The sequence below is a fragment of the Toxotes jaculatrix genome, chromosome 2 (assembly GCF_017976425.1).
Source record: "Toxotes jaculatrix isolate fToxJac2 chromosome 2, fToxJac2.pri, whole genome shotgun sequence".
In the NCBI taxonomy this organism is placed as follows: Eukaryota; Metazoa; Chordata; class Actinopteri; family Toxotidae; genus Toxotes; species Toxotes jaculatrix.
Genome location: NC_054395.1, coordinates 4607455 through 4627505, shown reverse-complemented (window position 1 = coordinate 4627505; position 20051 = coordinate 4607455). Strand labels below are relative to the sequence as shown.

At 41.0% G+C, this 20051-nt stretch overlaps 2 protein-coding genes across 5 annotated transcripts in view; both read left to right on the top strand.

The window, feature by feature from the left end:
* Positions 1 to 509: 509 nt before the first annotated feature.
* Positions 510 to 13335, top strand: LOC121198806 (tumor necrosis factor receptor superfamily member 14-like). Of its 3 annotated transcripts, none has more exons than XM_041063142.1 (9): positions 510 to 528; positions 8969 to 9103; positions 9486 to 9579; positions 9988 to 10113; positions 10369 to 10524; positions 12415 to 12502; positions 12609 to 12793; positions 12912 to 12938; positions 13110 to 13335. In XM_041063142.1, exons 2-9 carry the CDS (start codon positions 9035 to 9037, stop codon positions 13268 to 13270), a joined length of 906 nt encoding a protein of 301 aa, XP_040919076.1. In that variant the 5' UTR covers positions 510 to 528; positions 8969 to 9034; the 3' UTR covers positions 13271 to 13335. The 3 variants fall into 3 exon arrangements, with proteins under 3 accessions (XP_040919076.1, XP_040919069.1, XP_040919085.1); XM_041063135.1 differs by lacking the exon at positions 510 to 528 and adding an exon at positions 6718 to 6753; XM_041063151.1 differs by lacking the exon at positions 510 to 528 and adding an exon at positions 7801 to 8278.
* Positions 6755 to 20051, top strand: part of LOC121198750 (tumor necrosis factor receptor superfamily member 14-like) — a 25661-nt gene continuing 12364 nt past the window's right edge. The window contains exon 1 of one of the 2 annotated variants that reach the window (XM_041063078.1): positions 6755 to 6871. The gene's annotated coding sequence lies outside the window, so the exon portion shown is untranslated. Of the gene's footprint in view, positions 6872 to 18985; positions 19067 to 20051 lie in introns of those variants that run through there. The other variant, XM_041063069.1, reaches the window with a different exon arrangement.

The window sequence follows — 20051 nt, the reverse complement described above, 5'->3', positions numbered from 1 at the left end:
CTTAGTCAAACTGATCATCCCAAACCAACCGATCTGAATTTATTGAACTGTTTTAGGGTTTTTATTCGCTCATTAGCAGTGACACATGTTTATTTATTTGTCACCTTTCAAAAAGTCGATGAGCGGCACAGTGGGATAGTGGTTAGCACAGTCGCCTCATAGAAAGAGGATTCCGAGTTCGAGTCCTGGGCTCTTCTGTGTTAATGTTTTCCCTCTGCTCATGCACATTAGATTAGTTGGCAACTCTGAATCAGTCATTGTGTGTGGTTGTCTTCGTGTCCTGCGATTGATTGGCGACCAGTCCCCCGCGAATTAGAAGATGGGTGGAAAAATCGACCTTCACTGCTCAGAGTTCAGAGAAATAGCGTGTCCGATGTTCCCTGAACTACTCGCTGGTGCATGCAAAGGGTGGAGGAGGTTTGCGCACTTCCCCTTCAGGTTTTGTTTTTCACAACCACAGTCGACGTAGATGTTTTGTATGGTCTTTTATTTCTGTTATTTTTAACTACAGGATATTGTCCCACTAAGGTCAGTATATTGTTATTGTACCAGTTAAATAAAGTTTAACTCTTTATTGTTTCACTAAATGAAAACGCGGAAAGTTTTATTTTTGATAGGTTACATCAGATATTCACACACTGGTTCCACTGAAATGAGGCCTGTGATCAGAGAACAGAGACCTCGCCCTGATCCTCTGCTGTTGGACTAGAACGGATCTTTAGTTGTAGCTGTGCTGTCTGCTTGGTCTGTACTGGTTTGGTTAATCATGTTTTTCAAAGTAAGAGAACAACTGGAGCTCTGTAAAAACTGCTCTAAGCAGTTTTTTTTTTGCCCCGAAGCCTGCTTCGAACGTCACTCAAGTGCTTCAAATGTCAGTACTCAAGTGACCAAACCACACCTTGGCACAGTGACTGCTTCATGAGCTACCGTGCATGTGTTGGAGCCTCGGGTGTCAGAGGATCATCACTAGTTCTCTGTGCTCTTCCTTGTGAAAGATTATTTGTGAATTTACTTACCTGATTTTTTGACAAACTTTGAATAAACAATTTAATCACTGCTCACCTGTCTGCTTTTGGGTCCTGGCCTGAATAATAGACTCAGCGTTATACTAGTCATCAGGCTACCTATGGTAGCCTCAGGTAAACACGTGACCTTTATGTGGAGAAATTGGGGGAGGGGTAGTATGGTAAATATACTAAAAGTAGCTAACTAAGAGTCCGACAACACCACCTTGGGAATTTGTAAAAATAATGAGCTAAAATGACTGACCCCCACCTAGTGAAAGAGGCTTACTGGTTGTGGGAAGTAAGTGTGCCACACACACAGCAAACGGTGACGTGCACAGCATACGAGGACACCACCACCCGGGACACCGCCACCACCACCTTCGGCCGTCAGCACTAGGGGAACAGAGAAAACACAGTTAAAAGGGCCGCCAGTCAAAATAAACCATCAAAAAGAAAAGCAAGAAACAAAAAAAGAAAACAACAGACTCAAAAATAATCTTATTTCTGGCCAAAGATGTCAATCTAAACCAGAAATAGACACATTCTTTCACAGAAAACAAAATAAACCACTACCAAAAACAACCAAAAGAAATAAATGGAAACAGATTTAAAATGACTCCAACCACTTTCCACACACAATACGGGGAAACGACAGCCAACCATAGACTGTATAAGACATGGACGTAGCACCCGTGACGTCACCCATTGGTTTGGTGGAGTCGGTTTTGTGACCAAACCATGGGCATTTGAGTTGCGCCATCTTGAATTTTAGTGGGAGTGTACTTTCCATATTTGGCGGCGAGGCGGTTACTCTATGGGTCAGCTGGGGTCAGCCGGCCGAGAACCCAGCCACTTAGCTCGGAGCAACAGAGCTAGCCTAAGGCTAATCAGCTAGGCTAACAAGCTAAGCGGCAGCTACACACAGCTACATCCTCCACACGACAGTCCCCGAGTCCGACCCGACTAGCTCAACCCCTTGTAACCGCGACACACAGCATGCAACTGAGATCATAATGTTCTGCTGTGTTTTAAACATGACTGTTTCAGATAGAGAGATTTTAGATGGAGCTGCAGGGTTTGGTGGAGTTGTGGGGGGAAATTTATTTCTAGTTATTATTTAACTGTGGAACAATCATTATTTCATATTGATAAACTATATTAAAACATTATTATTATTGTCATTATTAATTATAATAAAAAATAATGATAATATATTAAAATGTTTAAGATTTAATATTTACCGGCTTTCACCGCTGCCTCCATCCACTATCCACTTACAGTTACAGCAGCACACCGCCGCTTTACTGACGGAGCTGCTCTGTCCATGCAATGTTGGACTTTTTGAACAGTAAAATGAGACGAAATAAAGTTGCAGCCTAGTATTCCCGCAATAAACACACTCTGAGAGCACGGAACACACCGCAACAGCGTTCCTAACATTATCCACTCCAGTCCTCTATCTGTATCAGCAGCGACCATAAATCGGCAATTAAGTCATAAGCTAGTGGCAAAATATGCTAATACATGCTAATTAGTGCAAATGTGGCAAGCGAGGGAGATGAGATAGATGATGATGGGGGGGTGGTAGCAGATAGCGGATGGTGTCAATCACTACAACACCCAACTAAGAGCAACCTACAAAGCCAGACAACACCACCTTGGGAATTTCACCCAAGGAAATAGTTTTAGTCACTGTACCAACTCCAAGGCACCCAGGTTTGTTTTACAACGGGCAGAGACGAAGTTCCAGGGCAATAATCAATATACTTTATTTCAAAATAATTTCAGTATATCTTAAAACATTATAAAACACCATTCACACACAAGGGACATGAGGGAAAGGGGGGGGGGGGGGGGGGGGGGGGGGCTATCAGGGCTGAGGCTTACCAGGGGGCCAGCTCGAGGACAGGGGTGAGGGATCCCAAATAATAACAAAATTATCACCCCAGCCACACACACGAAGTGAAAGAACCCAGGACCACTGGGAATGAACCCACGAGCCGCGCACGTCGGTGGAGGACCGGCAGCTCGGCGTCTGCGCCAGCGACGACAAGGAGGAAGGAAGCGGGCGACCAGGAAGTGGGCCTCGGAGCCAGGAGCAAGAGAGGGTCAAGACCCTTTTATAGAGTGCCCTCATGTGGTGATAGGCTAACGAGGACTGAGGTGAACAAAATGGCGCAAACTCACACTGGGAGATGAAAGGTGAAACATCTCATCCTGCTACACAAACATCCACGTTATTTCAGTAAATAAAAATACAGAATGTTGCCGCCTGGTTAGCTCAGAAAGATTGAAACATATCATTGGGATTTAAGTAACAGCACTAGTCAACTCGGTCACATCAGGACCAGCAGAGCAGGACACACTAAATTAACAACCATATTATACTCTACACTGTCTTGCTTTCTTTTCTCCTCTTCCTCTTTTCTCTTCATTCTTTTTCGCTGTCAGAGGGAAAACATTTTCTCAATGCGGCTCTCACCTGTTTACATAAGACGCATGATACTTGCTGCCACAGTGAGAGATGGGAGTGGGGCCCCTTTAGGGAGTCTGCGACAGCCTAACACTGTCATTGCAAACTTGTCACTGCCGTAGTGATTCAAAGTTGGTCAGCCGTCAGGGGCCCCTTTCTGGACTGGGGCCTCAAGCAGTTGCCTGCGTTGCGAGTTGGCAAGCTGAGCTGGAAGTGGACAGTGTCACTCAATGTGTCTCAGAGGTACGAAGTGCCAATAACAGTAAATGAAACCGAAACTAAAGTCTCCATTTTATCTCCACCCGGTTTAAGGAAAGTCCCGACGCACACATCAGAAAATGTCTTCTGGACTTTGGCAGAAATCTTCTTTTGAGGGTAAAACACTGTGAGACACATTAACCCCAGACTTATTGAAAACACAGACCATGAACTCACGCTGCTCTTTCATTTCATGTTTCTTTTTCGTGTTTTCTCTCAACATGGTTGCATGTTTGAAACTCATTAAAATGCTTGGTGGAGGCTGAAGCTTTGAAAAATGACGCAGTTTACTGAAACATAGGAAAACTCCAACTACAGCCTGTTTGTTTCATGTTTGCTGTAAACATTTGTAGGAGGATGTTTACATTGTTCCACTGTTTACAAATGTTTACATTGTTCATCAGCTTTCATAACAAATAAATAAAGTGAAACCTGTGGAAGCTGTGACCAATAAGGCGTGTGCTGTTCAAGTGCTGTCGGAATTATGAAACCCAGGTTTTGCTGTAACTACTGTTACAGATCCTCCACCCGTGCAACTGTACAGTATACTGACATTTGGCAGCCATGCTGTATGTGACTCGTCTTCAGGAGAGAGGTGGGGACTGGATGGAAGTCAGTATAAAATCTTAGCTCAGCCTGGACTTGATGCATTTATTGAAGCACAGAGGACAACAAGCCTGTCTCTGTCAGGACTGTCTTTGTCTATAACAATCAGCTGACACCTGTTGATAATAATTTTAAAAATGCGGACTTTACTACTTTAGTTCATAACACACACACTGAAGCAGCTCACAGTCCAGTAATGGTTAAAATGTTGAATGAATGAAACATGCAGCTTTGACTGCAAAGTGCTGACTGTGAATAAACCACACACACTGACCATGTGTGTGACTAAGAGCATGAAATGAATAAAACATTTTACTTTCAGTCTCTTACCTCATTCTGCCATTTCCTCTATGAGATCTATGTGGTTCAAGTTGCTCATGTCACATGAAAACATCATTAACTCCATAAACTTCCACTGTTATGTGGAAATGCTTTAAGAACATAAAGACGAGCAGTAATTTCCTGCTATTAAACTCAGACAAGACTGAAGTTTTTCTAATTGGCCCCAAACACCTCAGGACCACAATATCCAATGATGCTGTTACAGAACAGAACAGAATATAAATAAATATATAAATAATAATATATAAATATAAATAAATACACACACACACAGAGATAATTAGTTCTATTCTATTCTATACTATCAGTGGTCACTAACAGGCGGACCGCGTTCCGCGTCCGGACCCAGACGCCGTCCTATGCGGACCCAGACCTACAATCAGTAAATTATTGAGTGATTCTACATCACATCGGGGCAGTAAAATTTTAACCAGCACGGCTTTTCTAGTCTTTGCGGTATCTGCTTAGCGGACCTTACAGACCAATTGCATGCGAGTTAAGCAAGCCCACGTGACGCTGCTCAGCCAATCAAATTTGAGAGTGAAAGCGCGACTCTGAATACAGAGATGAGAGGTGAGTGACAGGTGGAAAGGGAAGTTAGTGATACAGGGAGATGATATTTATAGACAAGTGAGTCGAAGACAGGAAGCGAAGACAGAGAGGCGAGTGAGCGGGAGACAGTGAGAGAAGACAGAGAGACGAGTGAGCGGGAGACAGGGAGAGACACCATTCCAGCCCAGATTTAAAGTCCTGGCAGGAGAAGTTAGAGCTCAGTTCTCTCACTGAACAACAGAAAGTGGGGGCATAAAATATAAGAGGGGAAGAAAGAGAAACTTTAAAACTGTTCAATTGTTAAGATGTGTTTATATTCATTTATTGTAAAAATTTGTTGAGACAGTTAACAAAGAAAAAGGGGAAGTCAAGCTGCTGGTATTTTATTTTTCTAAAATTAATCACTTTATTTAAATGCTGTCTTAACCCAGTGAGAGAAAAACATTATTATCATATGTATAGTTCAATGTATACTACGTATACTCAAGTATACTTAACAACTTTGTTTAATTTAACAGTCAGTTGCATATATATATAATGTTTGACATTATGATGTTCTGGACCTTCGCTTGAAGACATTTTCTCCCACTGACCTTAAAATTTTAGGTGAATACTCTGGCCTCCAGTGCCACTGTTAGAAACCTCTGAATTATTTCTGATCAACACTTGTCCTTTAACTTCCACATCACAGAAACTTCAGGGGCTGCCTTTCTTTTTATCTTTGTAATATTAGAAACATCAGAAACATCCTGTTCCATAATGATGCAGAGAAACTTGTCCATGTGTCCACCTCTAGGCTGGACTGTTGCAGTTCTTTATTATCAGGTATAGTAGAATGATCATATATGCCAAATTGTATGATATAACTGTGTCAGAGTAAACAGTATTATGTAGCTGTGTTTTGGGCACAGAGTAATCTCTCTGTCAGAACAAGTTCTTGCCAAAGAACGAAAGAGTTCAGAGAGTTAGGGGGAGAGCCAGAAGTAGATGTAACATAGATTACGTGAGTGAAGTCTCACTGTCATGTTCATGAAACCAGTTTGAGACGTGTTCAGCTTTGTCACATGGAGCATGATTCTGCTGGAAGCAGCCATTAGAAGATGGTGAACTGTGGCCATGAAGGGATGAACATGGTCAGTAACAATACTCAGACTGTGACATTCAGACCATGACTGATTGGTATTAAGGTCCAAAGTGAACCAAGAAAACATTCCCCACACCATCACACCACCACCACCAGCCTGGACTGTTGACACAAGGCAGGTTGGCTCCATGGATTCATGCTGTTCATGCTGAAACTATCAATAGAGACCAAAAACAAAAAATGTACCAGGCTGTAAATATGATTTTTTTAGGCTGTAAAGTTAGCTATTTTAACATGGGGGTCAATGGAGAATTGCTCACTTCTGGAGCCAGCCCCGAGCGGCAGTCGAGGAACTGCAGCTTTTTGAACATGGGATTGATCTTCACTTCCCCCTTGCTCACGTCTCTTCCTGAAACTGCACACCAGAAACGGTGAGTAAATAGAACTTCTGCTTTGCTTTTTTTGTCAGACCCGGAGTCAACGTCGACCTTTTTAAACGGTTTATGATTTCTGTCTGTTATTTGTCACACTACAGGATATTGGTCTAAGGTCAGTATATTGTTATTGTCCTGGTATTTTTTTAAACGGTTACACAAGATATTTACAGACCATGTTTCCGGAAGCGCCTCCGCTCATCTTATAGAATTAACAGATATAAAATAGACAAGACAGCCTGAGACAGAGTAGAAGACAGTCTGAGACAGCAGCAGTCTAACTGCTCTCTACCTGCAGAGTGAGCAGCTTCTAATGCAGCAATATTAATAAAGGATGGTTCCACTGAAATGAAAAGTGAGACCTGTGATCAGAGAACAGAGACCTCGCCCTGATCCTCTGCTGTTGGACTAGAACGGATCTTTAGTTGTAGCTGTGCTGTCTGTTTGGTCTTTACTGGTTTGGTTAATCCTGTTTTTCAAAGTAAGATGTAGGAGCCATCATGTAAGTTTCCTCCATATACATGCCTCCATATACAGAGCCAGCTCTGGACATTTTGGTGCGATAGGCTGTAAGATTATGGTTTTGATTATGATTTGGCACCAACCCCCCCAATCCATCCTGCTCCCGTTATAGCTCCCTATAACAATAAAAACGACACTGTGATGCAGTGGTTAGCACTGTTGCCTCACAGCAAGAGGGTTCCAGGTTTGAACCCTGGTCTGGGCTCTTCTGTGTTTGTTTGCATGTTCTCCCTGTACCTGTGTGGGTATTCTCGGGGTATTCCTCCCGCAATCCCAAAAACACTGGCGAGGTTAACTGGCTTCTCTAAACTGCCCCTTGGGCCTTAAAACCTGTGAAAAGGTGCTGTGTTCAAACCATACAAAACAGTGCATCACAATATAAAAACAGAATAGAAAAGTTGCAGTGTGGGTTTAACTCAAAGTCAGTCCCAGTATTTTTTCCTTTTTTTTTCCAACAGCATAAATGGAAATCTTGCTATGGTCAGTGAATACTTGTATACTGTATTTGTATTACTTGATAACCTATGTGTTACCTATTACTGTTCAGTACAAGCTAAACATGTGGCTGCAGCAGACAGACTACTTGATGTGTTCAACATAAATTATTACCTAGTTGTGATTCTGCATTACTCAAATAAAATAGGCTGCACTACAGTTATATAGTTACACAGTATCTACAGTAGCATTATTAGGCTAATTTGCTTTATTTCAACTTAGCTTATCTCTTGTTGATACAAATGAAAAGTCAAACAGCGTTTTTTAATGATAGAAAAGACGACATAACTCTACACTGAGGCCTCTTTTCCACCTCCTCTTTTCTCTGCTTTATGGCCTTTTCATGATGACAATATACATATGACAAATATGACTTTGACGTTGACGTCTGTAAACAGGGACCTACCTGAGATGCGATAACTCCTCCCATCCCTCTCTTTCACAGTGCACGGTGCAGGACAGGTTCAGGACCAGGTCAATCCAATAATGACAAACAACAGAGAGGGTTGTTGTTGTTTATTTTTTCAGACAGAGAAGTTGGGGCTGCAAATTATTACTACTATTTATTTTACTTATTATTTTAATTGGTTTTTTTTTGTTCTATGACGGCTTGCAGGCACAGCCCATCCAGCAGGTGGCACCCTATATGCGACCACCTTTGTGGTCTGTGCCGAGAGCCGGCTCTGATTCAATGCGCATAATTTGTAACCATGGGGTACACATATATATGGGCATAGCCAACTCTGCGCATAACTGTAACTCTGTAAAAACTGTAACTGTAACCTGTTGTTCAGTTGTGGAAACTTTCACTTTCACTTTCACTTGAACTTTGGATCATTGAATTATTTTTGGATCAAATTGTGCTTCATCCTGCTTCACTCATCATGTTGATCAGTCTTGTAAAACCTCTGCTCTCATGAGATATCAGAGCACAGATAATCAGTGTGAGCTGTGCTGTGTGGACAGAGGCTACAGAATGAGTCAAGATCTCAGCCGTTTTACCAGCTACCAGGAAACAAGCCGAAGTTGGAATAATGTCAACTCTGATCAGAGCAGTGAGCTGTGAAATCTGAGTCCAGTCCAACTCCAGGTTCAATCATCCTGTGTCAACCAGGTTAACCTTAATCTGTCAGCCACAGTAACCAGGTTACCTGCTGGTTAGTGCAGTTTTTATCTGATGTCTTTTTGTCTCCAGGTGTTCTCCTCCTGTTTGGGATGTTACTCACCTCGTCCCAAATCTCAGTCATGGTGTCTTCATCTGATGAAAACTACCAACCTGCCATTTAAAATGACTTCTACAAGAAAACCTGTGACAGCTGCATCTCTGTTGGTAAAGTAGTTTATTACAGAAAATAACATGAAAATTGCAGTAAATAATAAAAACTATTGTTCTCTGCTCATTTTACTTTTCAGTTGTCTTCTGGAATCATCCTTTTCTTCTTCTTCTTCTCCTCCTGACCTTTCGCTTCTTTGGTCCTAGTTGACCATCATCCTCTCCCCTCAGGAATCCTCTCTTCTCTCTCTCCTCCATCAGCGTCCTCCTCCACTTACCTTCCCTCCTCTTCTGGTAGTTGTTTTCCACCTCATGGTGTCTGTCAGTCATGTCTTTAATCTTGCCATTCTTTGTTTGAGTCCTTCAGGACACTTCTTGATCATGTCAACATTTCAACCAGGCTTCACTGAGACTAAAGACTTTCTCTTATTCTCCACAGATACTTATGATCAAAGTCTTCAGTGGAAATACCCTGACATGTAATCCAGCAGAGTATCAGATAGAGGATGGATGCTGTCCTCTGTGTCCTCCTGGTAAGATCCCACTGAATGGTAAAGGGACATGTGACTGTGGTAGTTACATATGGAGTCTTTGTGATGCTGCCAGGTGTCAACCTGACTCAGCAGAATCCAGCACTTGTGTGCAGAAGAGTGGCGTCAGTTTCTCTCCCATGGTTGGTGCCGTTTATGTTGACAAGTGAAATGTGTGGGTGAAGAACCTGCATCTGACTGAGTTTGACTCCAACAGTAAAAGAACAGGCTGGAAGTTTTTCCAACTTTGGCTCCACCTGCTTGTAGTAATAAGAATGACACTGTAGTAGACAGCAGAGCATGTCACTGTGACTAACTCATAACATGAGCTTTACCCTCAACATTAAACCTTTTCATTCAATACAAACATTAAACTGAATCAAATTCAATTGTTGCTTTTCTTCTAAACAGGAGGTCACGTTCAAACAGATTGTACAGAGTTCAGAAGTACTTCCTGTTTGCCCTGCATGGATGGATCCTTCATGAATAAACCTACTGGACTTAAACAGTGTTTTCCCTGCAGAGACTGTGATGCAGGTAGATTTCTGTTCATATTTCAGTCAATTGTTTCCTCCATCTCTTTTTCCTTCCACAGTGAAATCAGATTTCCACTGGGTGGTCTGTACGAGCTGTTTTATTCTCCACTTAGTTTTTATTCTGTCATAAAACCTAAAGATCATCTTTAGTTTTTCTGACATCTAGTCAGACAAACACTTTGCTAGTGTCTCTCTAGTAGATGAAGCAGAATAGAAGTTTAGTGTCTGTATATGTAACCTGTATATGTGTTGACAGGTTCTGGTCTGAAGATAAAGACTTCATGCACAGCAACCTCAGATACACTTTGTGAACCACTGGAAGGATTCTACTGTATAGACTTCACAGAGAACCACTGTGTGGCAGCACAGAAACACAGCAGCTGTCAACCAGGACAATACATCAGGGAGAAAGGTTGGTTTTCTTGTGCTGACTTTAAGATGATACTGTAGCTCTGGTTTGACACTTTCAAACTATAACAAACTCTAAAAGTCACAGCTTAGAGCAGCTCAGTTGAGCATCCAGTCAACTGGTAGCTGTCAGTGATGGAGCTTTGATCAACTGACTGAACTGAGTCAAACCACTGAAGCTGATTAGCTACAATGTGCAGTGCATGGAAAATAACAACAAGCTCATTTGAACAGATAAAGATACAAAAAAAGATAAAGTGGGAGAACATGACTCCTGAAACTGATGTGATGTGATTGATTGGTGTTGTTGGAACTACAGAAACACTCAGGCCAACAGTCTTTGGCAGAGCACAGACACTGACTTACAGAGAGCAAACACATCAGACAACAGACAGGTTTGATTTGGGCCTGATGTCATGTGACTCATGGAATTAGCTTTAATTAGCAACAGGTGATTTGACCTGCTGATAGTGAGGTTTAGCATTTTAACATGCAACAGCAACAGTTAGCAGCAGCTAACAATGAAAAGCTGCCACCTGAATGTTTTGTTAACTTTTCTTTGAAGACAAGGAGAATGATCAGTGTGATGGCCACAATTGTGGCCACAGAACATACTTCAATGTCGTTACCCTCTCCACCTATACTTTAGTTTCTTTTCACCATTTAAATAATTTTAGCTGTATGTAGTTCAAGCACATTATACAGTGAGTAAACACATGGGATTTGTTTAATACAACATACACACTTTATTTATCCTTTTTTTGACAGAACAATTGGTTCTTTTTGTAGCGCACACATCTAGTTAACTTGTGTACAGTCAGTTCTTTTCTTTGTTTAAATGGTTTGTTCTAATTTTGGTTTTCTTGAGTTACCAGTGCAGAGGTTTCTGCTGGTGCCACTGAGTGGCTTCCTGTGAGGCTGGGTCCAGAGGGGCCGCCCCCAGAAGTGCAGCCATTATGTGGAGGGAGCAGCCAAATTGGGCGAAACCAAATTAGGTCCACTAATTCTTTAGACTGTTAGTTTGTTGATTTATTTTGTTTAGTTAGTAGTTAAATATATTCTTTGCTGACAGGCTGATTGTTTGGTTTTGTTTTCTGTAGCTGAGTTTGCGGCAGTGTTTATTGTTCCTAATCCCCCTTTTGTTAGAATAATGGCCCGATCAACCATTTTATATGTGCCCTTTGTTGTTCAGTGTGTAGGTCTGTTTGTCTTTTGTTGGTCGGTTGGTCTGTTTAGTTAATTGAGTTTGTATTTTTTCAGTACAGTTCTGTTAGGTTGACCTCTTTTATGAATCCAGCGTTTGTTATATTTTGGTTAAAACATGTTTCTTTGCATTTTTTTTAATAAAGAATTAACCTCTGTTCCTCATTCTTGCCAGCTTGGTCACTTACAATTAGCTTTGCTAAAAGATTCAACTCATCTGCTCCTCTCTTCACAAAATACTACATTTTCTGAAGAGAGGAGCAGCTACAGTCTGTTTGCTGACTGCATGAAGCACTGATGCTAATAACATGTGGATAATTGGAGTCTTGTGTCAAACAGTAGTTGCTTTGGTTATGAAGCTGCTGTGATTTCTCCTTTCCAGTCAATCTAAATCCCATCTTGCTGTGCACTTATGGGAGAAGAGCTGCACTGGAACATTTCATCATAGTTCACATAGTAAAGACTGAACAATCATTTTGGAAACTGAAACAAAGAAATGTTTGTCAATGGGATGATTTTTCAAGTGTTGTGTTCAAAAATCTCAGTAATCAAATGCTTTGTTAAATCTACTGAATGGAAATCAGACAGGTCTGATGAAATGTGATGAGTCATATAACACTTTGATCCTTTCATAATATGAGATGTTCACTAGTAACTACTTTCACCATGGATATAATGTGTGTTTGTACAGGAACAGCCCTCAGAGACACTGTGTGCTCTGACTGCAGTGGGGGGACATTTTCAGATGGGACATTTCCATCTTGTCAGCCACACACACAGTGAGTCAAACTTCACATCACACATGGACACACCTGCTTTCTTACAACTGCAGTGGATTTGTAGTGTCTTTACTTTGTCCTGTAAAATGTCCTCCTGTCATTCCAGATGTCAATCACAAAACCTTCAGCTGATAAGAGCAGGAACTGCTTCAACTGATGCTGAATGTGGACCACACAGTTCATATGGGACAGTGACAGTGACAGTGATTCTGATCACTTTTGTGCTTTTTTTATTAACTTGCATAATTCATTCTGCAGTTTGCTTCAGGAAGATGAAAACACCTCTAATAGGTGAGATCTGTGTGTAGTCAAAGAAAATGTTATCATGGTTTAATGGATGATGAAACTTTCTGCTGAGTCATGATGTTGTTGATGAAGATGTTTTTCATTGGTTTTGTTTTTATTTCAGGAAACAGAGGAAATGGAAGCAGACAGAGGTATGTTTGTTACTCTCTGTTTGAAAGTGTGTGTGTGTGTGTGTGTGTGTGTGTGTGTGTGTGTGTGTGTGTGTGTGTGTGTGTGTGTGTGTGTGTGGATGCACTGTGGTAGATGACAATTCTGTGTTTATCTAATTCAATTGTGTCATTTATTTATTAATATTTGAACCAAAAGGAAAACACAGCTGGATCAGAAACACCACTGATGATTGTAGAGAGAACAGCAGCAGCAGGTAAGACAGCAGTGTTTTCTTCCTTGAAATCTTCATTGACTGAGGACTGTCTGACTGAGCTGACATCTTTACACATGTACCAGAGCTTTCTGCTTTAAGTAAACATATTTCTGTCCACAGCAGGAGACGACCTGTACATCAGCAGATAAACACTGTCTGTCCACTGCAGAGTTAATGTGCTGTAGAATCCAGTTAGAATCCAGTTGGGTACTGGATCATTGTCTTTGCAGGGAACAGAAATAAAACAGCTGCTGTGAGACAAAGTGAAGTCGTCCTCTACAGAGCTGCTGCTCTACAGTCTGGACCTTCACTGATCTTCTCTGGTGGACAGAAACAGCTCTCAACCTGGACTTGGACTATTTCTGTCAGAAATAAGGACAAACAGCTGGAGCTGAGGACAGTGTGTCCCTTACAGCAGCATGATGGGACAAATGGTTTCCATCAGCAGAGCAGTTGGGAATATTTTCTTCATCTCTTATTGTGTTTTGAAGCCTTTTTAGAAAACATGTCTTCACAGTGTATTTACTTCCACTTGAGTTCAAATAGTGTTTGACTGTTTGTGAGCTGTGATATGAAATGTCAGCAGGCTCACTGACAGTAACAGAGTTGGATGAAAGCTGTAGCTGCCTGTTGATGTGTGAGTGTGTAAATAGTTTTCTATCTGAAATACAGATTTCTGTCTTTAAACAGAGTGATGTGTCTCTGGGGGACGTTTTGTGCAGACATGTTGAATGAAAACACAGTTTGCATGTTCAGAGTCTTTGCAGCTGTTCAGTGGTTGAATCCACCAACTTTAGAACAAAGGAGGTGAAGGTGTAAAGAGGTGGACTGTGTGGAGAACACAGCAGCAGGTGAGCAGGTGTGTGTGGTGATGATGACACACCACAGAGCTACATCAGCTTCATTAAAAGGCTGCAGCATGTTATTCACCTGATGAAGCACCAAGCCAAACACACTGCTCTTCTCAGTGCTGTGAAAGAAGATACTTGGTCAAATGTTTTTATGGGCTGAGTGTGTTGTTGCTACAACAGACACCTGTACTTTTGTACTTGTACATGCACTTTTTAGCCTTATTTTACATGCATTTTGAAAATCATTGAACGTCTTGACTCAGGGACGATGTCTCAGGGAGAATGTCAGTTGGCTCTAAATGTGTCCACAAAAAATTAAAAGTGTTTTTTTAGTTTAAATGTGTATTTGAGCATGAGAGTTACAGATACATGAGTTAACACTGGCTTTATTTATCTGGCTACAAGATCATTCATGTAAAAGTAACATGAAAATGAAATGAAAGAAAATGACAATTCTGAGTCAGCAACAATCAGGGCACAAGAACTATTTTGTTTTAAAGTAAAAGGAGGAATTTAATTGTTAGTCTTTGAAAGAGGTTGTTTTTTTTTTTTTAAATAACTGACTTTGTGCTTTATAATCCTTCTGGTACCTCAGTTGGTCCAGAAACAGTTTCCCTCCTTAAACCAGCTACTTTTCATGATGTGTCAGAAAATTGTTACCTACCAAAAACATATTACACTGAATGATCTTGTTTGTGTAGATTCTGTAACTATGATCACGACTTAATGCTCCTTTTGTGTAGTTATTGTAGCTGCAGTATCATGTTCTGTAATACTTTCTGTAATATTTTTTCATTTGCCTTGGACAGCAGCACTTGTAAGCTACATTTTATTCACCTGTAAGATGTACATGGGTGTCTTGAAATGTATTTGTTGTGCTACACAACAGTGAAGGTGTCAGTTACATCATCTTCTTTCTGTGGATGTATGGTGTAACTGCAGTTGCATCAGTTTGTAACTGATTTTGCCTTTTTGTATTTTTTAGTTTTACAAAAAATGCTTCATAAGAAAGATGACAACAGTAAATAGAGTTCAACTTTACTCCAGCTTCTGACTTTCTTTTGGAGTTTGTTCACTATCTGTCAGTGTGTGTACAGACACACATACTGAGGACAGAATATGCAGCCTTATTGATGTTGGTCTTAGGAGATCTGAATTATAGCAAATTCATTTCTTTAATGTTTTAGAAAAACATTCCTGATAAAACATCAGACATCCACACGGGCTGTTTGATACCATTTCAAAGTGTTTCTTAAGGGATAAGGCTGCTGTTAGTCTGTATTTGTTTGGTTTGGAACTGTTGAACCATGCATTCCTCCAGCTCTCACTAGTGATGGCTTTATGAGTTTCTTTACCAACAAAATCGTAGATATTAGAGATAGAATCCATCTCATCCTTCCTACAACTGTTAATGATGTAGGTGTCTGCCAATGTCTGCCAGTCCTGATTTGTCATTAGACTGTTTCTCTCCCATAGATCTTGCTGAGTTGACTTCAATAGTTTCTAAATCTAAACCATCAACATGTCTTTTGGATCCTATCCCAACCAGACTTCTCAAAGATGTTTTACCTTTGATTGGCACTCACATATTAGATCAGATAAATCTCTCGTTGGTTACAGGATATGTTCCACAGGCTTTTAAGGTTGCAGTTATCAAACCTTTACTTAAAAAGCCTTCTCTGGACTCTGACATTTTGGCAAACTATAGACCTATATCCAATCTCCCCTTTGCTTCTAAAATTCTTGAAAAGGCTGTTGCAGCTCAGTTGTGTGACCATCTTCATAGGAACGGTTTGCTTGAAGTTTTTCAGTCAGGATTTAGAGTTCATCATAGCACAGAAACAGCACTGGTGAAAGTTACCAACGACCTTCTCATAGCATCAGACAATGGATACGTCTCCATATTTGTCCTACTAGATCTTAGTGCTGCATTTGAGCCTCTGTGAAGCGCTTTGAGATAGTTTTGATTGTGGAAGGAGCTATTTAAATAAAATTTAACAAGGGCGGCATGGTGGTGCAGTGGTTAGCACAATTCTCAATGAAGAGCACACAGTTTGACCAATCAACTGTCTGAAGACTGAGATCAGTTGATGAGAAGAGTCAAGTCTGGTGTGCTGCTGCTTGGTTGGAACAAAAACCTGCAGCCACACAGCCCTTTGTGGAACAGTTTGGACACCTCTGGATTAGGATCTCAGCATCCTTAGATCACAAGGCAGGTCTGATCTTAGCAATGTTTCTCAAATGAAAAAAGGCAACTCTGGTGACCTCTTTAATATGAAGGTCAAAAGAACGTGTTCTGTTTAATAACACTCTAAGGTTTTTAACTTTGTCTCTGCAATGAATGACACAGTCATCCAAAGACGAATAAAAAGAGTGCTATTAAACAGAACACAGTGAGATCTCGCAGACAGGTATGAATTTAACCACCGACCTGACCTGAGATGCCAGAAAAAGTTTTCCAGTCTATCCAACAATATATGATGATCCACAGTATCAAAAGCAGTGCTCAGGTCTAACAATAGCAAAACAGAAGATGACTCTGAGTCTACTGCCAGTAATAAGTCATTCACCATCTCTGTTATGACTGTTTCAGTGGAATGATTTGCTCTAAAATCAGACTGAAGTTTGTTGGTTGACAAAAATTTTGCCAAAATAGCAAGTTTGATACTGGTCTGTAATTTGTCAGCATCTCAGAATACATTAAAAAATCATGTGCAGACAAATCAGTATGACAGACAGCCTGTTGGGGTTGTGTGAGCCACACCCCCTCCTCTCCCTGTCAATCTGGGACAGCTGAAGAACCTGGTGTCAGGGGGACAGAGTTCCAGCAGAGATGCTATTTCACCCTCATGTAGCCAAATCTCTGTGACAAAAAATGACAAAACATAGATAGACCGGCTCACGGCGCCGTAATTCCTCCGGTACTGAGACCAGAAACGGAGGGAGCCTTGAGGTCTGTCCATACTCCACGTGAAAACTCTGTAGATCTGAGTTAAAATTTTCAAAAAGCGCCCGGCGATCATACATTGAAAATGACAAGTGAAAGCACCGCTACAAGTACAATACTGGTCTGTAATTTGTCAAGGAGTCAGCATCTAAGCCAGGCGTCTTAAACAAGGGTTTAACCACTGCAGTTTTAAAAGAAGCTGTGAAAACTCCTGAAGAAAAATATGATCCGCTGCTGTTGGACTAGAACGGATCTTTAGTTGTAGCTGTGCTGTCTGCTTGGTCTGTACTGGTTTGGTTAATCCTGTTTTTCAAAGTAAGATGTAGGAGCCATCATGTAAGTTTCCTCCATATTCATGCCTCCATATACAGAGCCAGCTCTGGACATTTTGGTGCTATATTCTGTAAGATTATGATCCCCCCGCCCCTACCAACCCACCCTCCTCTGTGCACACACACTGCCCCAAAAACATTAATGGACAACAGCTGTATGAGGTCCTGAAATCTCCCTAAAATAATAAAAAGGCACTGTGATGCAGTGGTTAGCACTGTCGCCTCACAGCAAGAGGGTTCCAGGTTCAAACCCTGCTCTGGGCTCTTCTGTGTTTGTTCGCATGTTCTTCCTGTGCCTGCGTGGGTTTTCTCGGGGTATTCCTCCCACAATCCCCAAAACATTGGCAAGGTTAATTGGCTTTTCTAAATTGCCCCTTGGGCCTTGAAACCTGTGAAAAGGTGTGAACCTGTGTTCAAACAATACAAAACAGTGCATCACAATATAAAAACAGAATAGAAAAGCTGCAGTGTGGGTTTAACTCAAAGTCAGTCCCAGTCACAGCAAATATTTTTTCCTTTTTTTCCAACCCACATTCTTCTGCGAGCACACATACTGCCCCAAAAACATTAATGGAAAACAGCTGTATGAGGTCCTCCCTATAATAATAAAAAGGCTTGGTGGTGCAGTGGTTAGCACTGCGAGTTAAAAATTTTCAAAAAGCGCCAGGCGATCATACACCAACAATGACAAGTGAAAGCACCACTATAAGTACAATACTGATACTGGTCTGTAATTTGTCAAGGAGTCAGCATCTAAGCCAGGCTTCTTTAACAAGGGTTTAACCACTGCAGTTTTAAAAGAAGCTGGGAAAACTCCTGAAGAAATTTATTAATTATATAAGGCCCTAATGTCGACCATAACACTTTTATGACAGCGAGACAGCGTGCCGTGGCATCAGGTGCCATCATCCTATATCACCTGTGTAGCTGTATAGTGTTTGTTGGTGATGGATTGGAAGGTCACAGATGGGCCTGTGGGCTCCTGTCTGGAGGATGTGGAGCAGGAGAAGAAAGAAGAAAGGAATAAAGGGAGGAAGCTGTTCTTCACTCCACCACTCAGCAGATCACTGAGTGACCACAGATAAACTGTAATAGACTTTATCCCAAAGTCTGTTGGTCTCTGTGGTTGAGTTCAGCTTTTGAGTCCTTAAATCTGTCTGAAAACATAAAAACATAACACTTACTGCTCATAGATGTTGTATATAAGAAATAGTTTGTGACATTTTCACACAGTTTAAAATGAAAGGCGACATCTTGGTCACGTTGGGAATCACATGACAGACACTGGGCAGCTTATATTTTCTCTCTGCAGCTGCACAGCTGTTCAGACTCCAACGTTTTGTTCCTCCGTTTCTTTTTCATATGTGAATTTTTGCATTTCCTGAGTTTTGTTGCTGCCTGAACTCTTTCTCTCCCTGTCAGCCTGTAACCCACTTAATTATTATTAAAATATCTTCACTGATCTGCCTGTTTGAGTGTCTGCATTTTATTTTTCTGTCTTCTTTCTGTTTTTTTTTTTTTATTCTTAAATGAAATAAATTCTTGATTTTATCCAAAAGCTCCTTCCTTCATTGTAAAGGTTCAGAGTCTCACACACATTTATTTCACAAGATGTTTCACATCTTGTGAAACTTTGTGAAAACTCCTCCCACACAAGCTGATCATTCAGCACTACTTCACTTACTGGAGAGGGCGGAGCAAGTCACAAAGGAGCGACAGTCAGTAAACGGTATCTGTTAAACGACAGGATATTGTCCCACTAAGGTCAGTATATTGTTATTGTACCAGTTAAATCTCTTGTTTCCACTTTATTGTTTCAGTAAATGAAAATGCAGAATGTTTTATTTTTTGATCGGTCACACAAGACAAGACAGTCTGAGACAGAGAAGAAGACAGCCTGAGACAGAGTAGAAGACAGTTTGAGACAGAATAAAAGACAGTCTGAGACAGAGTAGAAGACAGTCTGAGACAGCAGCAGTCTAACTGCTCTCTACCTGCAGAGTGAGCAGCTTCTAATGCAGCAATATTAATAAAGGATGGTTCCACTGAAATGAAAAGTGAGTCCTGTGATCAGAGAACAGAGACCTCGCCCTGATCCGCTGCTGTTGGACTAGAACGGATCTTTAGTTGTAGCTGTGCTGTCTGCTTGGTCTGTACTGGTTTGGTTAATCCTGTTTTTCAAAGTAAGATGTGGGAGCCATCATGTAAGTTTCCTCCATATTCATGCCTCCATATACAGAGCCAGCTCTGGACATTTTGGTGCGATAGGCTGTAAGATTATGGTTTGGATTATGATTTATCTTTGTTTGCATGTTCTCCCTGTGCCTGTGTGGGTTTTCTCGTGGTATTCCTCCCACAATCCCACAAACATTGACGAGGTTAATTGGATTCTCTAAACTTCCCCTTGGGCCTTGAAATCTGTGACAAGGTGCTGTGTTCAAACAATACAAAACAGTGCATCATAATATAAAAACAGAATAGAAAAGTTGCAGTGTGGGTTTAACTCAAAGTCAGTCCCAGTCACAGCAAATATTTTTTTTCTTTTTTTTTCCCACAACATAAATGGAAATGTTGCTATGGTCAGTGAATACTTTGTACTTGTATTTGTATTTGATAACCTATGTGTTACCTATTACTGTTCAGTACAAGCAATTATATAGTTACACAGTATCTACAGTAGCATTATTAGGCTAATTTGCTTTATTTCAACTTAGCTTGTCTCTTGTTAGTACAAATGAAAAGTATTTTT

Excerpts from the sequence above, each read along its gene's own strand:
- LOC121198806 (XM_041063142.1), top strand. The coding sequence starts at position 9,035 with ATGAAAACTACCAACCTGCCATTTAAAATGACTTCTACAAGAAAACCT. Across the intron at positions 9,104-9,485 it reads TGACAGCTGCATCTCTGTTG|ATACTTATGATCAAAGTCTT; the intron begins GTAAAGTAGTTT and ends TATTCTCCACAG. Across the intron at positions 12,503-12,608 it reads TCTTGTCAGCCACACACACA|ATGTCAATCACAAAACCTTC; the intron begins GTGAGTCAAACT and ends CTGTCATTCCAG.